The 15,261-nt window shown below is 33.7% G+C and overlaps 2 protein-coding genes across 2 annotated transcripts in view; both read right to left on the bottom strand.

Moving 5' to 3' along the window:
• The window catches only part of LOC102580595 (uncharacterized), a 4,200-nt gene extending 3,064 nt beyond the window's left edge, over nt 1-1,136 (bottom strand). Inside the window, exons 1-2 of the mRNA XM_006364024.2 lie at nt 1,024-1,136; nt 438-738 (exon numbers count right to left, since the gene is read on the bottom strand). Coding sequence (XP_006364086.1) covers nt 438-738; nt 1,024-1,026 — 304 coding nt within the window. The 5' untranslated portion in view covers nt 1,027-1,136. The remainder of the gene's footprint in view (nt 1-437; nt 739-1,023) is intronic.
• An 11,408-nt stretch (nt 1,137-12,544) lies between these two features.
• On the bottom strand, nt 12,545-13,488 carry LOC102580263 (uncharacterized). The gene is made up of 2 exons (XM_006364023.2): nt 13,136-13,488; nt 12,545-12,807 (listed from the first exon to the last, which is right to left on the bottom strand). Exons 1-2 carry the CDS (start codon nt 13,395-13,397, stop codon nt 12,725-12,727), a joined length of 345 nt encoding a protein of 114 aa, XP_006364085.1. The 5' UTR covers nt 13,398-13,488; the 3' UTR covers nt 12,545-12,724.
• Nucleotides 13,489-15,261: the final 1,773 nt, after the last annotated feature.

Below are 15,261 nucleotides of genomic sequence, written 5' to 3'. Positions count from 1 at the left end.
TTGCTCGGACTCTTAAAAATGCCAATGGGTACATGTCGGATTCTCAAAGGAGTGTAATTTCAGAGAATCCGACAGCGGTGTGGCATCAAAAGTGAAGAGTCCGCGGAACTAAGATGAGTATATGAATGGAAAAGCTCTCATATCGAATAAAGCTGTTCTATTTTCTCCCACCAAGCATCTGCCGGCAGAAAATACTATTTTCTCAACATGTAAGTGTAGAAACATTGGTGCCAATACTAAGTGCAGAGAGACTCTTGATGACTATGCAAACTTTCACCTTTTTGGTGAGAGTTCGAATTCCGACTTACCAGTAAACAGAGCATCAACCCTAATCATAAATTGTAACATGCATACTGATAAATCTAACAATCACATCGAGCAAATTTAACAAAATGAAGAAATTGAAGTTAAAAAAACCCGAAAAGGCGAAAACTCACCTCTCTGTACCATCAAATTCCAGCAAGTTTTCACCTTCAAAGCTGCCATTGTTGTCAATTTCCTTCTGATTTTCCTGTACATGAACTTCTTCCTTCTTCTCCCCTTCACCCTCAACAGACCCAGAATTCCAAGATTGCCCTTCATCTCCCTCACCCTCAAACTCCGATTCTGTCTTTTCGATTCCTTCAAAGGGTGTTTCCGTCTTTTCCTTTCAAAACCCACCAAGGGTTTCTCCAGCCTCCTACTGCTCAGCTGCAGATAACATCCCCCACTCACATCACCGCCGCCTGAGGTCGATTTCTGCAAATTAAGAAAGCGTCCCAATTCATTTTGAAGATGCGAGCACTACGAAAATAAAATAATCATAAAAAAGTTAGATCCAAACCTATAACTAAGTAATAATACCCTAATTAGCTTGTATTTTCCGTCAAAATCGTGAAACTTCTAGTTCAAACACATGCAAAACTAAAATAGAAAATATATCCAGAGGAACCCAATGAAGAAGCATGAATGAGGCAATTCAGATAGAGGAGGCAGACGTATAAAGAAAAATTTGGCAAAAATAGACAAAGTAAAGGGATTAACCATGACTTTTGATGCCTTTTCCCCTGCTTCATCGAGTGAACCAAGCTGCTCCAAAGAAGACAGACTTGAGAGGAAATTTTGGTTAAGATGTAGGAGTTGAGTAATTGCAAGACATCTATTTCAAAGTACCTACACGTGGCTATAAAGTACAATTGTTAAAGAACTTTGGTACAGGCACCTACAGTTGTTTTCCTACATCCTCTCATTTTTTGGCTTATATTTGTTTGGCAAAGAGAAGTGTGCACACGTGTATTCATCAATCAATAAATAAGCCTATATAAAAGTACAATCCACACAACATGATGTACAATTATATATTGCAGTGATAGTCCTTTTCTTGTTGGCTTATATATAAGGGTAATATAATGAAGGAAAATGATACAATTAATCTAAAAATTATAATCATAATTAAAACAATACAATACGATAAATTATAAAATAATATGTTACAATCATCTTCTCTCGTGCTTTAATATATAGGAATATTAAAACACAAAAAAATTATTCAATACAAAACACAAATACATAATTTAGAAAATTACAATTAGTGCCAGAGTTGTTCTTGTCGACTGAGAGGTGTCCTTTGAAGAGACCCTACGCTAGAGTGTAAAATAAAAGATTTTTTTTATAGATTGTATCTAGATCTAGATAACTAGTTGTGTGATTTTTTGTGATGGGGGATTCTTGTTCAATTAGTGGCAGAGTTGTCCTTGTCATCTGAGAGGTCTCCTTTGATGATCGAGACCCTTCGTTAGAGTGTAAAATAAAAGTTTTTTAATAGATTATAGTTAGATCTAGATAATATATTAGTTGTGCGATTTTGTGTAATGGGGGATTTTTATTCATTTAGTGACAGAGTCATCCTTGTCTGAGGGGTGTTCTTTGATGGGCCCCTTCGTTAGGGTGTAAAATAAAAGATTTTTAGATTATATTTAGATCTAGGTAATTAGTTGGGTGACTTTGTGTGATGAAGGATTTCTATTCAATTAGTGATAGAGTCGTCCTTTTCTTAGGAAAATTATACGGTGTAAATAGGTAAAAAAAATAAAATATTATTATTACATTGTGAGTATGTCGGATTTAAGTTCTTAAATTAAATGATTTAAGAGGTTTTTTTTTATCCATTGGGCTTCAACTCCGAATAACATTTTTTTAAAATTGAAAAAATTACGCATATAAGCAAATATATACTAGTTAATTAGTTAACATACCTATAGTTTGCCTTAATTAATTACAATTCGCGGCCTACTTTTAGTTATAATTACGCGGCTCAGCTTTTTAGTTTTGTAAAATTCACACGTCTGTATAATATGATTTGTATAACTTTTGTATAATTCAGAATTTGTATGATATAATTTGTATAAATGTTTACACTTCTGATGTTTGTAATTGTATAAATTTGTTATTTCGAGTTTATACAAAAATAACTAAATTATACAAATGTACCCGTGAATTATACAAATCCACGAATTATACAAACGAGACAGCTTAAAATGTAGCTACAACCTGTAAATATGTAAACTATAGCTAAGTAGCATAATTAAGTTTATTATAATGGCTATTTGCGAAAATTCCCCTTTTAAATTTTACCCGTAAATTTGTGTATGGTCAATATATTTTTATGGTACATATATTTCTATGGTATATCTCCAATACATGTGGTAAATAAGATTCAAACAAAAAAAGAGTTTAGTCGTCCACTCTCTACAAGTGAAAACAAACCCAATATACAAATAATCCAATATAATTCAACCATAAAAATTCGAATTTCATTTATCACTTACAATTTTAGTGGTCCATTCAATGAAAAATATGTTAAATAAGTTGAACTTACTTTATTCATGAAAATAATGCATATGAATTACCACGGTAAAAAATTTCAAATAATTTTGGCTAGGAAGGAGTTTATGTGGTGTAATAAACATGAGCCATGAATCAAAGATCATTAATGATATGAAATATCATAATTTTGATTTTTAAAAAATCAAGTATCAATGACAAATAAAAAAAAAGATTAAAAATCGAGAATATATCGTTAATGCACTTGTTCAATTAGTTAATATCAGAGTAATCCTTGTCCAAAGGGTTTCATTTGAGACCCCTTCATTAGAAAAATACATTTTTAAATAAGTTAAAAAAAAACTTTTATGTTTATATACTATTTGTTAAATATTTTTGACTTCATTATATATTTACTTTTTATATTTTGACTCCCCTATTGAATATTCTACTCTGCCCAACACAAAATAACATTGATGGTCCATATATCCTGTGGAACCAAAATTAATATGAATCAGTGGTCCATTCTCATCAACAAGTACAAAACAAATCAAATCATACATATATATAACACAAAATAAGATTGATGGTCCATATATAAGGACGGATTTACCCCCGAACTTTAATAAATGGTACGTGTATACCCTTCGTTATACTTTGCGTCCACATAAGCCCCTGCCGTCCAATTATAGGTACACGCATGCCCCTCTCACTAACGGACCCCTCATTTTTTTACACGTGTCTTAATCCTAATGAACTACCCGTTTGACCCTTTTTTTTTAACCCATAAACCAACTATCCGCCCCATAACCCAATATCCACCCAATTTCCTCTAAGATATATCCTAATTAAAAGACCCAAATTTAAAGGTCCCGTTCCTATCACACAAAAAAATAAATTTTAAAGAAATCACCTACTGTCGTCTTCTTCAACTCAGCCAGCAGAGCTCCATTTCTCAGCTCCAATGGATCTGTAACACTTAACTAAATTTTCTACTCTCTTCCTTACTGTTACATGGAGTTCTCTTCATCTCTGCCGCTGAATTTCCCGTTCATACAATGATGCAACTATGAACGGCGTTGCGTTCAGCTCACTCAAGTTCCCTCTTCTTCATCAAATCCATCACTTCTACTTCCTCCATTAACCAACACCTCCTCTCCGTCCTTTCAAACCCAAGCGAAAACACCCTTCTCTCAACACCCTTATTCCTTCTTTATCCCCTTCTCATTTCTCTTCTTTCCTTTCGCAAAACCCAAATCTCAACCCCCACATTGTAATCTCCTTCTTCGATTATTTATCTACCCGAAATACCCCTTTATTCAAACCCAATCCTCAATCTTACGCACCCATTTTACGCATTTTGATTTCCAATAACCTCTTCCGGGTTGCTGAAAGAACCCGACTTTCCATGATTAAATCTTGCGAAACTCGGGATGATGTTGTTTTCGTGATGGGTTTTGTTCGGGAGATGATGTGCAGGTTTAAAGTTGATGTTTGGGGTTATAACAAGTTGTTGATGTGCTTATCGAGGTTTTTTATGATTGATGATATGAAATGTGTGTATGATGAGATGTTGAGTGATATGATTAAGCCTGATATTGGGTGATAGGAACGAGACCTTTAGATTTGGGTCTTTTAATTAGGATATATCTTAGAGGAAATTGGGTGGATATTGGGTTATGGGGCGGATAGCTGGTTTATGGGTTTAAAAAAAGGTCAAACGGGTAGTTCATTAGGATTAAGACACGTGTAAAAATGAGGGGTCCGTTAGTGAGAGGGGGCATGTGTGTACCTATAATTGGACGGCAGGGGCTTGTGTGGACGCAAAGTATAACGGAGGGTATACACGTACCATTTATTAAAGTTCGGGGGTAAATCCATCCTTTTTCCCCTATATATATTTATCTTAATAAACTGACAAAATTAAGATATAATTATTAGTGTATCCATGAAATGCATAAAAGTATCATTGTGCTACTGGTATAAGCTAGAGGATCCACCCATGAGACTTAAGTTCGAATCTAGCTATAGTTTATCCTTATCTTTGTTGATCCTTGTGATATGTTTTTGTTTTCATTTTATGTATTGTTCCTTTCTTAGAATTATGTATTTTGTTAATCACACATATATATCTCGTGATGAATCAACGTACTTAGAAAATTCAATAACCATGCATAATTAATATTGTCACGTCTCGAGTCTACACCCCAGATGTGGCTTGCACTCGAAAGACATTGTTGGCCCAAAGCGAACCCTTGGCCTGACTTAACTTTTAGCGGAAGACTTAATTAACTAGATGCAGTCTCAAAAGAATACTCATGCAATAACTTAAAGAAATATTAAACTAGCCAAAATGGCAACTCAAGTCTTACCATAAACAATTGAAAATGGAAAGACTAAAGAACTATAACTATCTGTCTATGACGCCTCTAAAAACAATGAGGGATGTCGGGACAAGACCCTCGATCATCCTAATAATTGAAATACAAAAAAAAAAACAATATAGAAAGGGATCTTCCGGAAAGCAAGGAGGCTCACCAACTGACTCTGAGTGTTCAACTGGATCAATGAGGCATTGGATGTTGATTATGGTTACCTGTATCTGCATCATAATAAGATGCAAGCCAACTGACATCAGTATATTGAGTATACGAGCATGCGAGGGGAAAACTAAACACGACATAAGCTTGAAATGAATTTGAAAAGAAAACTTACCTTAACTTTACTCAACTCATGGATACTCAACTCAAATGCAAAATATAACAACAGTAAACGTACAGTTTCTATAAAGCATTTAAACAGTAATAACAACTCAATTTACTCATATAGTAAAGTAATATAATTTTGTGGGAGTTTCTCTAACCAACAACAATCACTATGAGCTAAAGTGATGATACAACGTCTCGTCCACGTTGTCAGAACTGTCCAATAACTTGTCGGGATATAGAATGCCTCAACTAAGCGGATCCACTAGTCTATGCTAAAAACCATTAAGGAATCATCTAAAAAGTATGACTCTTTCTACCCACGATGGCTACATGGTTTATGGAGACTTGAGTTTTATGAACTTGTCCCCATATCAGTGCTCAATACTACTCCCAAAATATGCTCAGCTCATATGTTTGAAAACATATCTCTTTCTATGGTTTGAGATTATTACTCAAAACCTAGCTTAAAAGCTCTCTTGGAAATCAGTGTTTCTTTTCTTGTTTAAATGTGAAAATATTTTAACTCTTGGGAATACTTAGTTCCCGTATAATCTTTTGAAGAAATGAACTTTACTCTTACTCTTACTCAACTCAATGTTTAAGTCTTGAAACAAGTTTAAAAGGTTTGTAAAAGACTTCTTAAAATGACTCGAAGAACTCTCAAGACTTGACTCTTACTCTACCTTGAATTTGAATTATGAATTCAAGGTTATGATTTGTGATAGGAAAGATCTTGTGATGTTTAGGAGTGCTTTTAAATAGTTAAACATGAGAAACGATCAAGAAATCACTGTCTGGAAGTAAGTCCTTGACGCAGAGATGCATTTAAATATTTGATCGCGAAATTAATTTTTGAAACAGAGGAGCTCGACTTTTTCCTTCTTCGTTTTCCAACCCCAATGTGCCTAATTTCGATTTTTTTTCTCAATTTGTCTTCAGATTCAAATACCCAGTATATGTACACTAGAATCTAACTCAAAATAACTTTAACAATCGACATTAAGCTCTCAAGAACTCCTAAATCTCTTCCCAAATTCAAGAACGAAAGAAATTTAAGAACACAACTCAAGAACATCAAATTCTCAATCTTTTAGGACGAAAATCATATTGAAATAAACATGTTTGACGCTTGGTGTCACGCCCCGAGCTTACACCCTAGGCGGGACCGGCACTCGAAGACCATTGTTGGCCCTAAGCGAACCCTTGGTCTGGCTTACTTAACTCAGCGGAAAACTTAACTCAACAGAATAACTCCATGCAATGAAAGGTCATAAAACCACCTAACTGATGAAAACTGGCAAAAAAGGCAACTCGTGTCTCAAAATAGAATATTTATATATATACATAGATGAGAGACTCAATACTAACTGACTGACTGACTATGAAGCCTCTATAATACTGAGATGGATGTTGGGACAGACCCCGCAACATCCTAATAAAGCAAAACTAGGAACACAAAATAACAGAGTCCTCCGGAAGGCAAGGAGGTCTCACCACTGACTCTGGAGTGCTCAGCTGGATTAACGGCGTGCTGGATGCTGATCCTGGGTACCTGCATCTGCATCATCATAAGATGCAGGCCAACTGACATCAGTACATTGAATTTACGAGTATGCGAGCTGGAAAGCTAAACAACAACTTAAGCTTGAAAGGAGTACAAAAGAACTCTTACCTTGGCTCTGTTCGACTCATGAATAACCGAACTCAATATAAAGCAATAAGACACATGCAATATATATAAAGCTTGTAAACCAGTGTAAACAACTAAGTTCGTTAAGGATAAAACAATAACAAACTCAACTTTACTTATATAAAAGTAATATAACTTTAGTGGGAGATCTTTAACCAACAACCACCACTATGAGCCCTAGTGATGATACAACGTTTTACCTCACGTTGCCTAAGGACCATCCTATACCTTGCCGTGATATAGGACCTTACTTAACTTAGTGGATCCACTAGCTTAACTTACGTGATCATCTAAAAAGTATGACCCGTTAAATCCCATGTTTGGCTACATGGTTCTTATGGAGAGTTGAGTTAATATGAAATTGTGCCCCCAATTCGGTGCTCAATACTACTCCCAAAAATATACTTTAGCTCATAAGTGTTTTAAACACATCTTTCTTTAGTTTGAGATAATTGCTCAAAGCTAGCTTAGCCCAAAGGCTCTCTTTGAAAAACATAGTTCCTTTCTTACTCAAATGTAAAAAGATTTATAAACTTCTTTGGGAATACTTAGTTCCCTAATAACTTCTGAGAAATGAACTCAACTCTATACTCTTGGCTTAACTTGAAACTTGAGCCTTAAAACGAAGTTAAAACGTTCAATAAAGACTCTTGAAAAACTTTAAAGACTTGTTTTGACTTGCTTCTTAACTTTTAGACTTGACTCTAACTTCACTTGACTTTGATCCTAACTTTCCTAGAATTGGATTACGAAATCAAGGGTAATGATCTCATGTTTATGGATGAGTTTGTGATGTTTAGATGTACCTTGGGGTGTTGAAAACAACTAGAAAACATAGGTACATTACCAAGGAACATGTATGAAAAAGTGGGGAAGGAATGAGGAGAACTGGCGTCCTTGGCGCTCTGAGAGGCGCAGGGCGCCAGCCCTCAAGTTTCAGAGGGGCTGCTGGGGCGCTCTGCATGGCGCGCCGCCCCAAGGGGGGGACTTTAGAACCCCTGTTGGAGCGCGATGGCTGGCACGACGCCTCACCCTTTTTCCCCGAAAAACCAACTTTCTTCCTTAATTTCTCCAACTGTAATCCCTCTCAACAACAAAGGTTCTTTCCCCAAACATTTAGAATCATTAAAACCTTTAATATACAATAGCTTCAACTCGAAATCACACCCGGAAACACGTATCAAACCAACAAGAAACTTCAACAACACAACCACAAGAATTCAACAACCACAACCAATATTTTCTCGGAAATAAAACAAGTATGGCGTGTGGGGGAATGAAACAACCCAACACTATGATCTCACATACCTTATAAGGGATCACCCCCGACGAAAATCACGACGATCTTGACGAACTTTGCTTTTTCTTCTCTTTCTCCTCTTCTTTCTCTCTTCACTCACAACCCTAACTCTCACTTTAAAAGGGTAAAACTGAATTAAAATCAGTCTAGACCCTTAATATAACCAAAAGAAATGGTTAGGGAAAATACCAAAATTCCCTTACAAATTCGGACTAAACTGCCCTATGCCAACAGCCCAACTTCCAAAGGGAATAACTCACTCATACAAACTCGAAATTGGGCAAAATTGGTGGCGTTGGAAAGATCATTCCAAGGGCTTTCCAAACATCACCGAAAATACACCTAAATCATCCTGAGCTAGGTGTTATGACCATGTGAAGTTGACCAAAAACTCATTTTTTTTCCATACTTCACTAAATTTCCAGATTTTGAATTCTTTCCAAAAATGACTATTTCCAATTACAAGCTTCTTCATATCTATTTCAAATTGCACGATGTTACACGTGGGTGAACGAAACTAATGCTATGTGAACTCACATACCTCGTAAGATTTAATCCTTGGCAAAAACCACAACCAAAATCGCAAGAACTTGACGGATCTTGAACTTTTCATCTCCTTTCTCCTCTTCAGTTCTTTCTCCAAAACCCTAGTGTGATTTGGTAAAAACGAAATAAATTAATTGGGTATGGAAAAGACCATTATACCCTCCAAAAATACGGCTTTGACTTTCCTTATCTAGACAACCCGACTTCAAATGGGCATATCTCCCTCATACGAACTTGAAATTGAGCAAACTCGATGGCGTTGAAAAAATAATTCAAAGATCTTTCCCACAGTATCTTGTAGCACACCTAACTCATTCTGAGCTAGGAGTTATGGTCGTTTGAAGTTGATCAAAACTCATCCTTAAACTTAATTTTGTCAAACTTTTCAAATTTGATTATTTCCAAAAACGGTTTCTTCCAAATTCTAGTTCTTTCAAATAGCGAGGTGTTACAAATACGTTGGATTTGAAAAAATTATTTGCAAAATTGAAATAAATAGTTATCCTCAAATATAATGATGGAGACAAAATTTTCATAAAAAAAGTATAAAATATTAACAAGTAAATATATAAAGAAATCGCAAGGATTTAATATAGGGAAAATGCATAATTAATTTCCCCTCAAACTTATATCGAAAAGTAAATTACAAGCGCGTTAAATAAAAAATAAAGTAAAAAAAAATCAATCAAAATCTTCTTTCTACCCACACACTACACCTCTTCTTCTTCACACTGCACCCCGCCTTCATCTTCTTCATTTTTTTTTGTTTCATTATTTTTCATATCTGATTTTCATCCATCCCACCTCACCCCACCTCCAACAAAATCCAGCTCCCCCATCATATTCTATTTTAATGATAATTTGATTTCACCATTAATTTCTTATATCTGATATTTCACTTCGATTTTGTTGGTGGTTGATAAAATTGATGATTGCTTTAAAAAATAAATTATAATGATGGATCTATAGGTAAATATTGAATTTTGTGGTGAATCTTTATAATTTTTGTGGGAACGAAGGTGATAGCGTGATTTTGGTGGTGGATTTATTATAGATGGTGAAATTTGTGATTGGCGTGGTGAGATAGGAGGTTGCAAATCTTAACAAGAAGGTTGCAGCTTAAGAATAATTTTTTAAGTAATGACAATTTTGAAAGTTCTAATTTTACCTCTGCATACCTGAAGAGAAAATTCTGTTTGTTTTGTTTTTATTTTCTTTTCCATTTTTGCTTTGTTTTAGATTTCCTGGGAAGTTATTTTTGTGCGTTTATGATGGTGAATACATAACGAATTTATTTCAAAGAAATCTTGCTCAGTTATTTCATAGTCTTGTTGCACTAAAAAAAGAGAAGAATTTTATGGTGAAACATAGAGATTTGGTACTAATATGATGGCAATATTAGTGATTTCATGGTGTTGTTCATGGAAGAAGAAACATTTGAATGACATGGAGAATTTTATTTGAAATCTGACATGGCATCTGATGTGGCAATGAGATGGCATTAATGTGGCCCAAGTTTGATACATTTTTCATCATGAGAGTGGTACTATACATCGCAGATAGTAAATAAATTCATTTTTTAATAATAAATGTGTGTAATATATAGGTCGTCATAATAGTTGAAATGTGTAACTGACTTTTCGGTACAAGTTTGAGGGGGAGTTAAAGCATTTTCTCTTTAATATATATACTGTATGTACCTAAAAAAAGAAGAAGAGATATTTTACATATGTGCAATGTAGCTTCAATATTAAAGGGGTCTTAAATGACACCTCTACGACAAGGGTGACTCCGCCACTAGTTGAACATGGATTATCCATCATACAAATTCATATAACTTATCTGGATTTAAGGGAAAAGGTAGAAGTACCTCCCTAGACTATGACCCAAATCTCAGAGATACACCTTAACTAAACTAAGGTCCTATTACCCTCCTGAACTCATTTTTTTGTAATTTTGTACATCTTTTTGGCTTACGTGGCATTCAAATATATCCCACGCGCCTCAACTGCGTGGAGTCACGGGGTGTGCTACATAACCCAAAAGGTGTACAATATTATATATAAAATGAGTTCAGGGAGGTAATATGACCTTAGTTTAATTAAGGTGTGTCTCTGGGATTTCGGTCATAATCTAGGGGGTACTTGTGCCTTCTCGCCTGGATTTAACAATTTACATAGTATAATTTTTGAATGAAGGAGTTTAACTTAACACTCTTTAAAGGGTCATGGGTGGAATGAAATTTCTCCACCTTTAGTTAGATTGAATTTGAGCATCTGAAAATAAAAAAATATAATGTTTGAATTGAAATTTAATCTAATTAGGACCACAACAAATGAAACTGTATTGTTCATTTGTAAGTATGCATGCATCTTTTGATCAAAAAAATAAAATATAAAGTATGCATGCATGTAAGGACTCCCTCTTGGAACATTTATTTGTATTTTGTCATCAAGTATCTCGTGACTATATGTTTCGAGTTTTTTGATATATAATTCACTAAAAAAATGACACTTGCGATACGCCAAATTTTATCTTATTTTATTTTATATTTTAAAAAAGGAAGAAGAAGAAGCAGCAGCAGCAGCATCTGCAATTAGGACATTTTATGTAATTTTTCCTTTAACGTACTTTATGGCCATAATTTCTGAGTAAGCATGATCAAAATAGTGAATAGGACAAGCATACCATAGTCTACGTGTGATATTATGTTTTTATAATAGTTCTATCTCATATCATAGTTTTTTAGGCTTGTCTTTTAAATTATTGACGATGGTTTGGCAAATCTCTTGAAATGCTTTTGATGATGACAAGTGACAACATGAACCAAAGTCACATAACACGTACCAAACTTTGTTCCTAAAACAGTAATTCAGATATAAAACAGGAAAAGTTTGTTCCTAATCAGTAATTCAAGTTAAAAAAAGAAAAATAATAAAAATTAAAATTGGTCAAGCTCAAATCAATCTCTATAAAAGGACAAGGCTGAAGAAAGAAAAAACTGTCTTTGCCAATTCACAAATCAAGATAATTATTCAAATTGTGGAATAGATCAACAAAGGGGAAGAAAAAAGTACTAGAGTTGATTCTTTCTATGAGTAGAGTAGAGAGAGTTGTTGTGATAATTTGTAACAAGAAGCGAGTTTGACTTCTTGGAGTGTTGAATTTGAGAGAGTTGCATGTAACAAGAAGCGAGTTTGACTTCTTGGAGAGTAGAGTTAGTTCATTGATTATTAAGTTGTAATCTTGAATTGAGTTTGAAGTTAATAAATTGTGGTGTGGTTTTTTCCTTCCTTGAGGGAGGAAGGTTTCCACGATAAAATCTTTGTTTTATTGTGTTGTGTCTTTACTTAGGTAAACGTACAAGAACCTGGTTCTTGCACAGGGGTAAGGTTTCTTCAACTGATATATCACATTATGTAATGAAGTAAAAAATGATACAATTTATTTAAAAATTATTATCATAATTAAAACAATACGATAAATAACAAAATGATATGCAACAACATTAATCTTCTCTCGTGCTTTAATATATAGGAATATTAAAGCACAAAAGTTTTATTCAATACAAAACACAAATACATATTTTAGAAAATTATAACCACAGAAGTATTTAGTAGCATAGTGTCATAGATGACACAAATAAACTTTGTGGTCATAATTTCTTAATGCTTTTTCTTAAGCTTTCTCTAAAGCAATATTGCCACCAATGCAATAGTTCTCATTGCAGCTTGTCATGCAACTTCCAAACTTCTCATTATCTGCAGAAATAATATAAAATAATAAAAAGAATTAGTACTTTTCATATATGAGAAAGAAAAGCTTAAAACATTTAACACAGAACTTCAATTAAGTTAACCGCGTAAAATATGTCTTTTCATTAATCTATACACATTTGTTTTAATAAACCGTGAAACTCCAGACATTTTCTACTATAAGTTGATATGTATAATTAAAGATTAATATGTCATAATTAAGCCGGCTAAGATCATATATAACCTCTCCATGATATCTATTTGGGATGTCAAACTCAAATTGTAACTTTTTTTGCATATCAGTATGAAGAAAAAAAAAGACAAGAAGAGGTACCATAGTTGATGAGAAACTTGAAGCAATGACCAAGAGAACATCCAACGTTACAACCACGATTTGCAGGCTCAGTATCAACTGATTCATATGTGATTGTAGTTATATAGCACTTGGCAAGGCACCTAGATAGGCATATCGGCCTTGTATTGCACCTTATTACACAAAATGCGGCACATTTTGGGTCAATGTCTTGGGCCATAGCATTATGCTCTATCAACACAAACATGGCAAGGAACAACAACAACACAACTTTCAATGCCATTGAGAAATTAGGGTTAATAGTGAGTTATATTATATGACCTTGTTATTTGAGTTGATGTGAAAATGAGGTGAACTATTTATAGAGGAAAACATATATAGATTGTATTAGTTAGTTGTGTGATTTTTTGTGATGGGGGATTCTTGTGCAATTAGTGGCAGAGTTGTCCTTGTCGTCTGAGAGGTGTCCTTTGATGAGACCCTTCGTTAGAGTGTAAAGTAAAAGATTTTTATAAATTGTATTTAGATCTAGATAATTTGTTGTGTGATTTTTTGTGACGGATTAGAGTTGTCCTTGTCATCTGAGAGGTGTACTTTGATGATCGAGACCCTTTGTTAGAGTGTAAAATAAAAGTTTTTTAATAGATTGTATTTAGATCTAGATAATATATTAGTTGTGCAACTTTGTGTGATGGGGGATTTTTATTCATTTAGTGACAAAGTCATCCTTGTCTGAGGGGTGTCATTTGATGAGACCCTTCGTTAGAGTGTAAAATAAAAGATTTTTAGATTGTATTTAGATCTAGATAATTTGTTTTGTTGTGCGACTTTGTGTGACGACGAATTTCTGTTCAATTCGTCCTTCTCTGTGAAAATTATACGTGTAAATTGGTAAAACAAGAAATATTCTTAGAGTTTAAGTTTTGTGCATTGTCACTGTACAAAATTTTCTACACCATCAGTTACTTTTAATGAGATTTAACCATAGTAACTTACTTTAATAAAATACATTTACTAAAAAAAAAAACAATAAACAAGGTAGTTGAATCAGACTTGGATTCTAACCAAAATTATTTTCTTCCAAAGTACGTCACTTTCTTCTCAGGGAACTTCAACTCCTATATTTTGCTCATCTACGTTTAACTTTTCCATTAATCTTTCAAAATACAATTATAAATGTAAGATAGCTTACAATTAATTATAAATCTGATCATATAAATTGTCAACACGTTTACGGTAAAATATATTTAATATTAGCGAAAGTTCAATAAATAAACTCCTTCCCAATAATCTAAAGAGCAGAGCTTAAGTATTGGGGACAATATGAAGACACTTTAAGATACAATATTCACCTTTCGGGAGACTATGTTCACTTGTTTTTAGTGCATTGAAATTCTTTTGCTCGTGAATATGTGTTTAAAAGGGCCTTTTTTATGTTTCTAAATGAGAAAAATGTGAAATTTGTTCTAATTGCATGACGATATTCACTAAGTAGAAGAAGCGTGTCAAGTTTCAAAATCGGTTGACACTTTTAAAATTATTTCTTACCGATTGACAATGTTTGATGTTGTGAAAAAGTTTGATGCTGTGAAGAATTACTTGAGCTATAGAAAAAGGTGAAAAACCTACGATAAACATAGTAATTGTAATTAACTTTGGAAACAACAATTTAATTATGGAAATAATTTTGGTTAGAATCCAAGTATGATTCAACTACATGTTGATGTTCTTTGTTTTTTTAAGTAAATTGTTGGTTTTCTTTTTTCATGAATTAAGGTTATTATATTAACGTAAGTTACTACGGCTAAATCTCATTAAAAGTAACTGATGGTGTAGAAACTTTTGTACACCGACGATGCACAAAACTTAAACTACTTATATTTTTATGTATTCAAAAAGTCTTATGTGACCTGAATAGGCATTAGTTGAGTTAATGAGATCGTTAGATTAATTGATTGTAGGATTTAAGTTCTTAAAATAAATTATTTAAGAGATTTGTTTATTAATATCCATTGGGCTTCAACTCCGAATAACATTTTAAATAGGGAAAATTACGCATATAAGCAAACATATACTAGTTAATTAGTTAATATAGCTATAGTTTGTCTTAATTATAGTTCGCGGCCTACTGTTAGTTATAATTGTGC

The sequence above is a fragment of the Solanum tuberosum genome, unplaced genomic scaffold (genome assembly GCF_000226075.1).
Source record: "Solanum tuberosum cultivar DM 1-3 516 R44 unplaced genomic scaffold, SolTub_3.0 scf00472, whole genome shotgun sequence".
NCBI classification, from domain to species: domain Eukaryota; kingdom Viridiplantae; phylum Streptophyta; class Magnoliopsida; order Solanales; family Solanaceae; genus Solanum; species Solanum tuberosum.
This window is presented reverse-complemented; position numbering and strand designations above follow the sequence as displayed.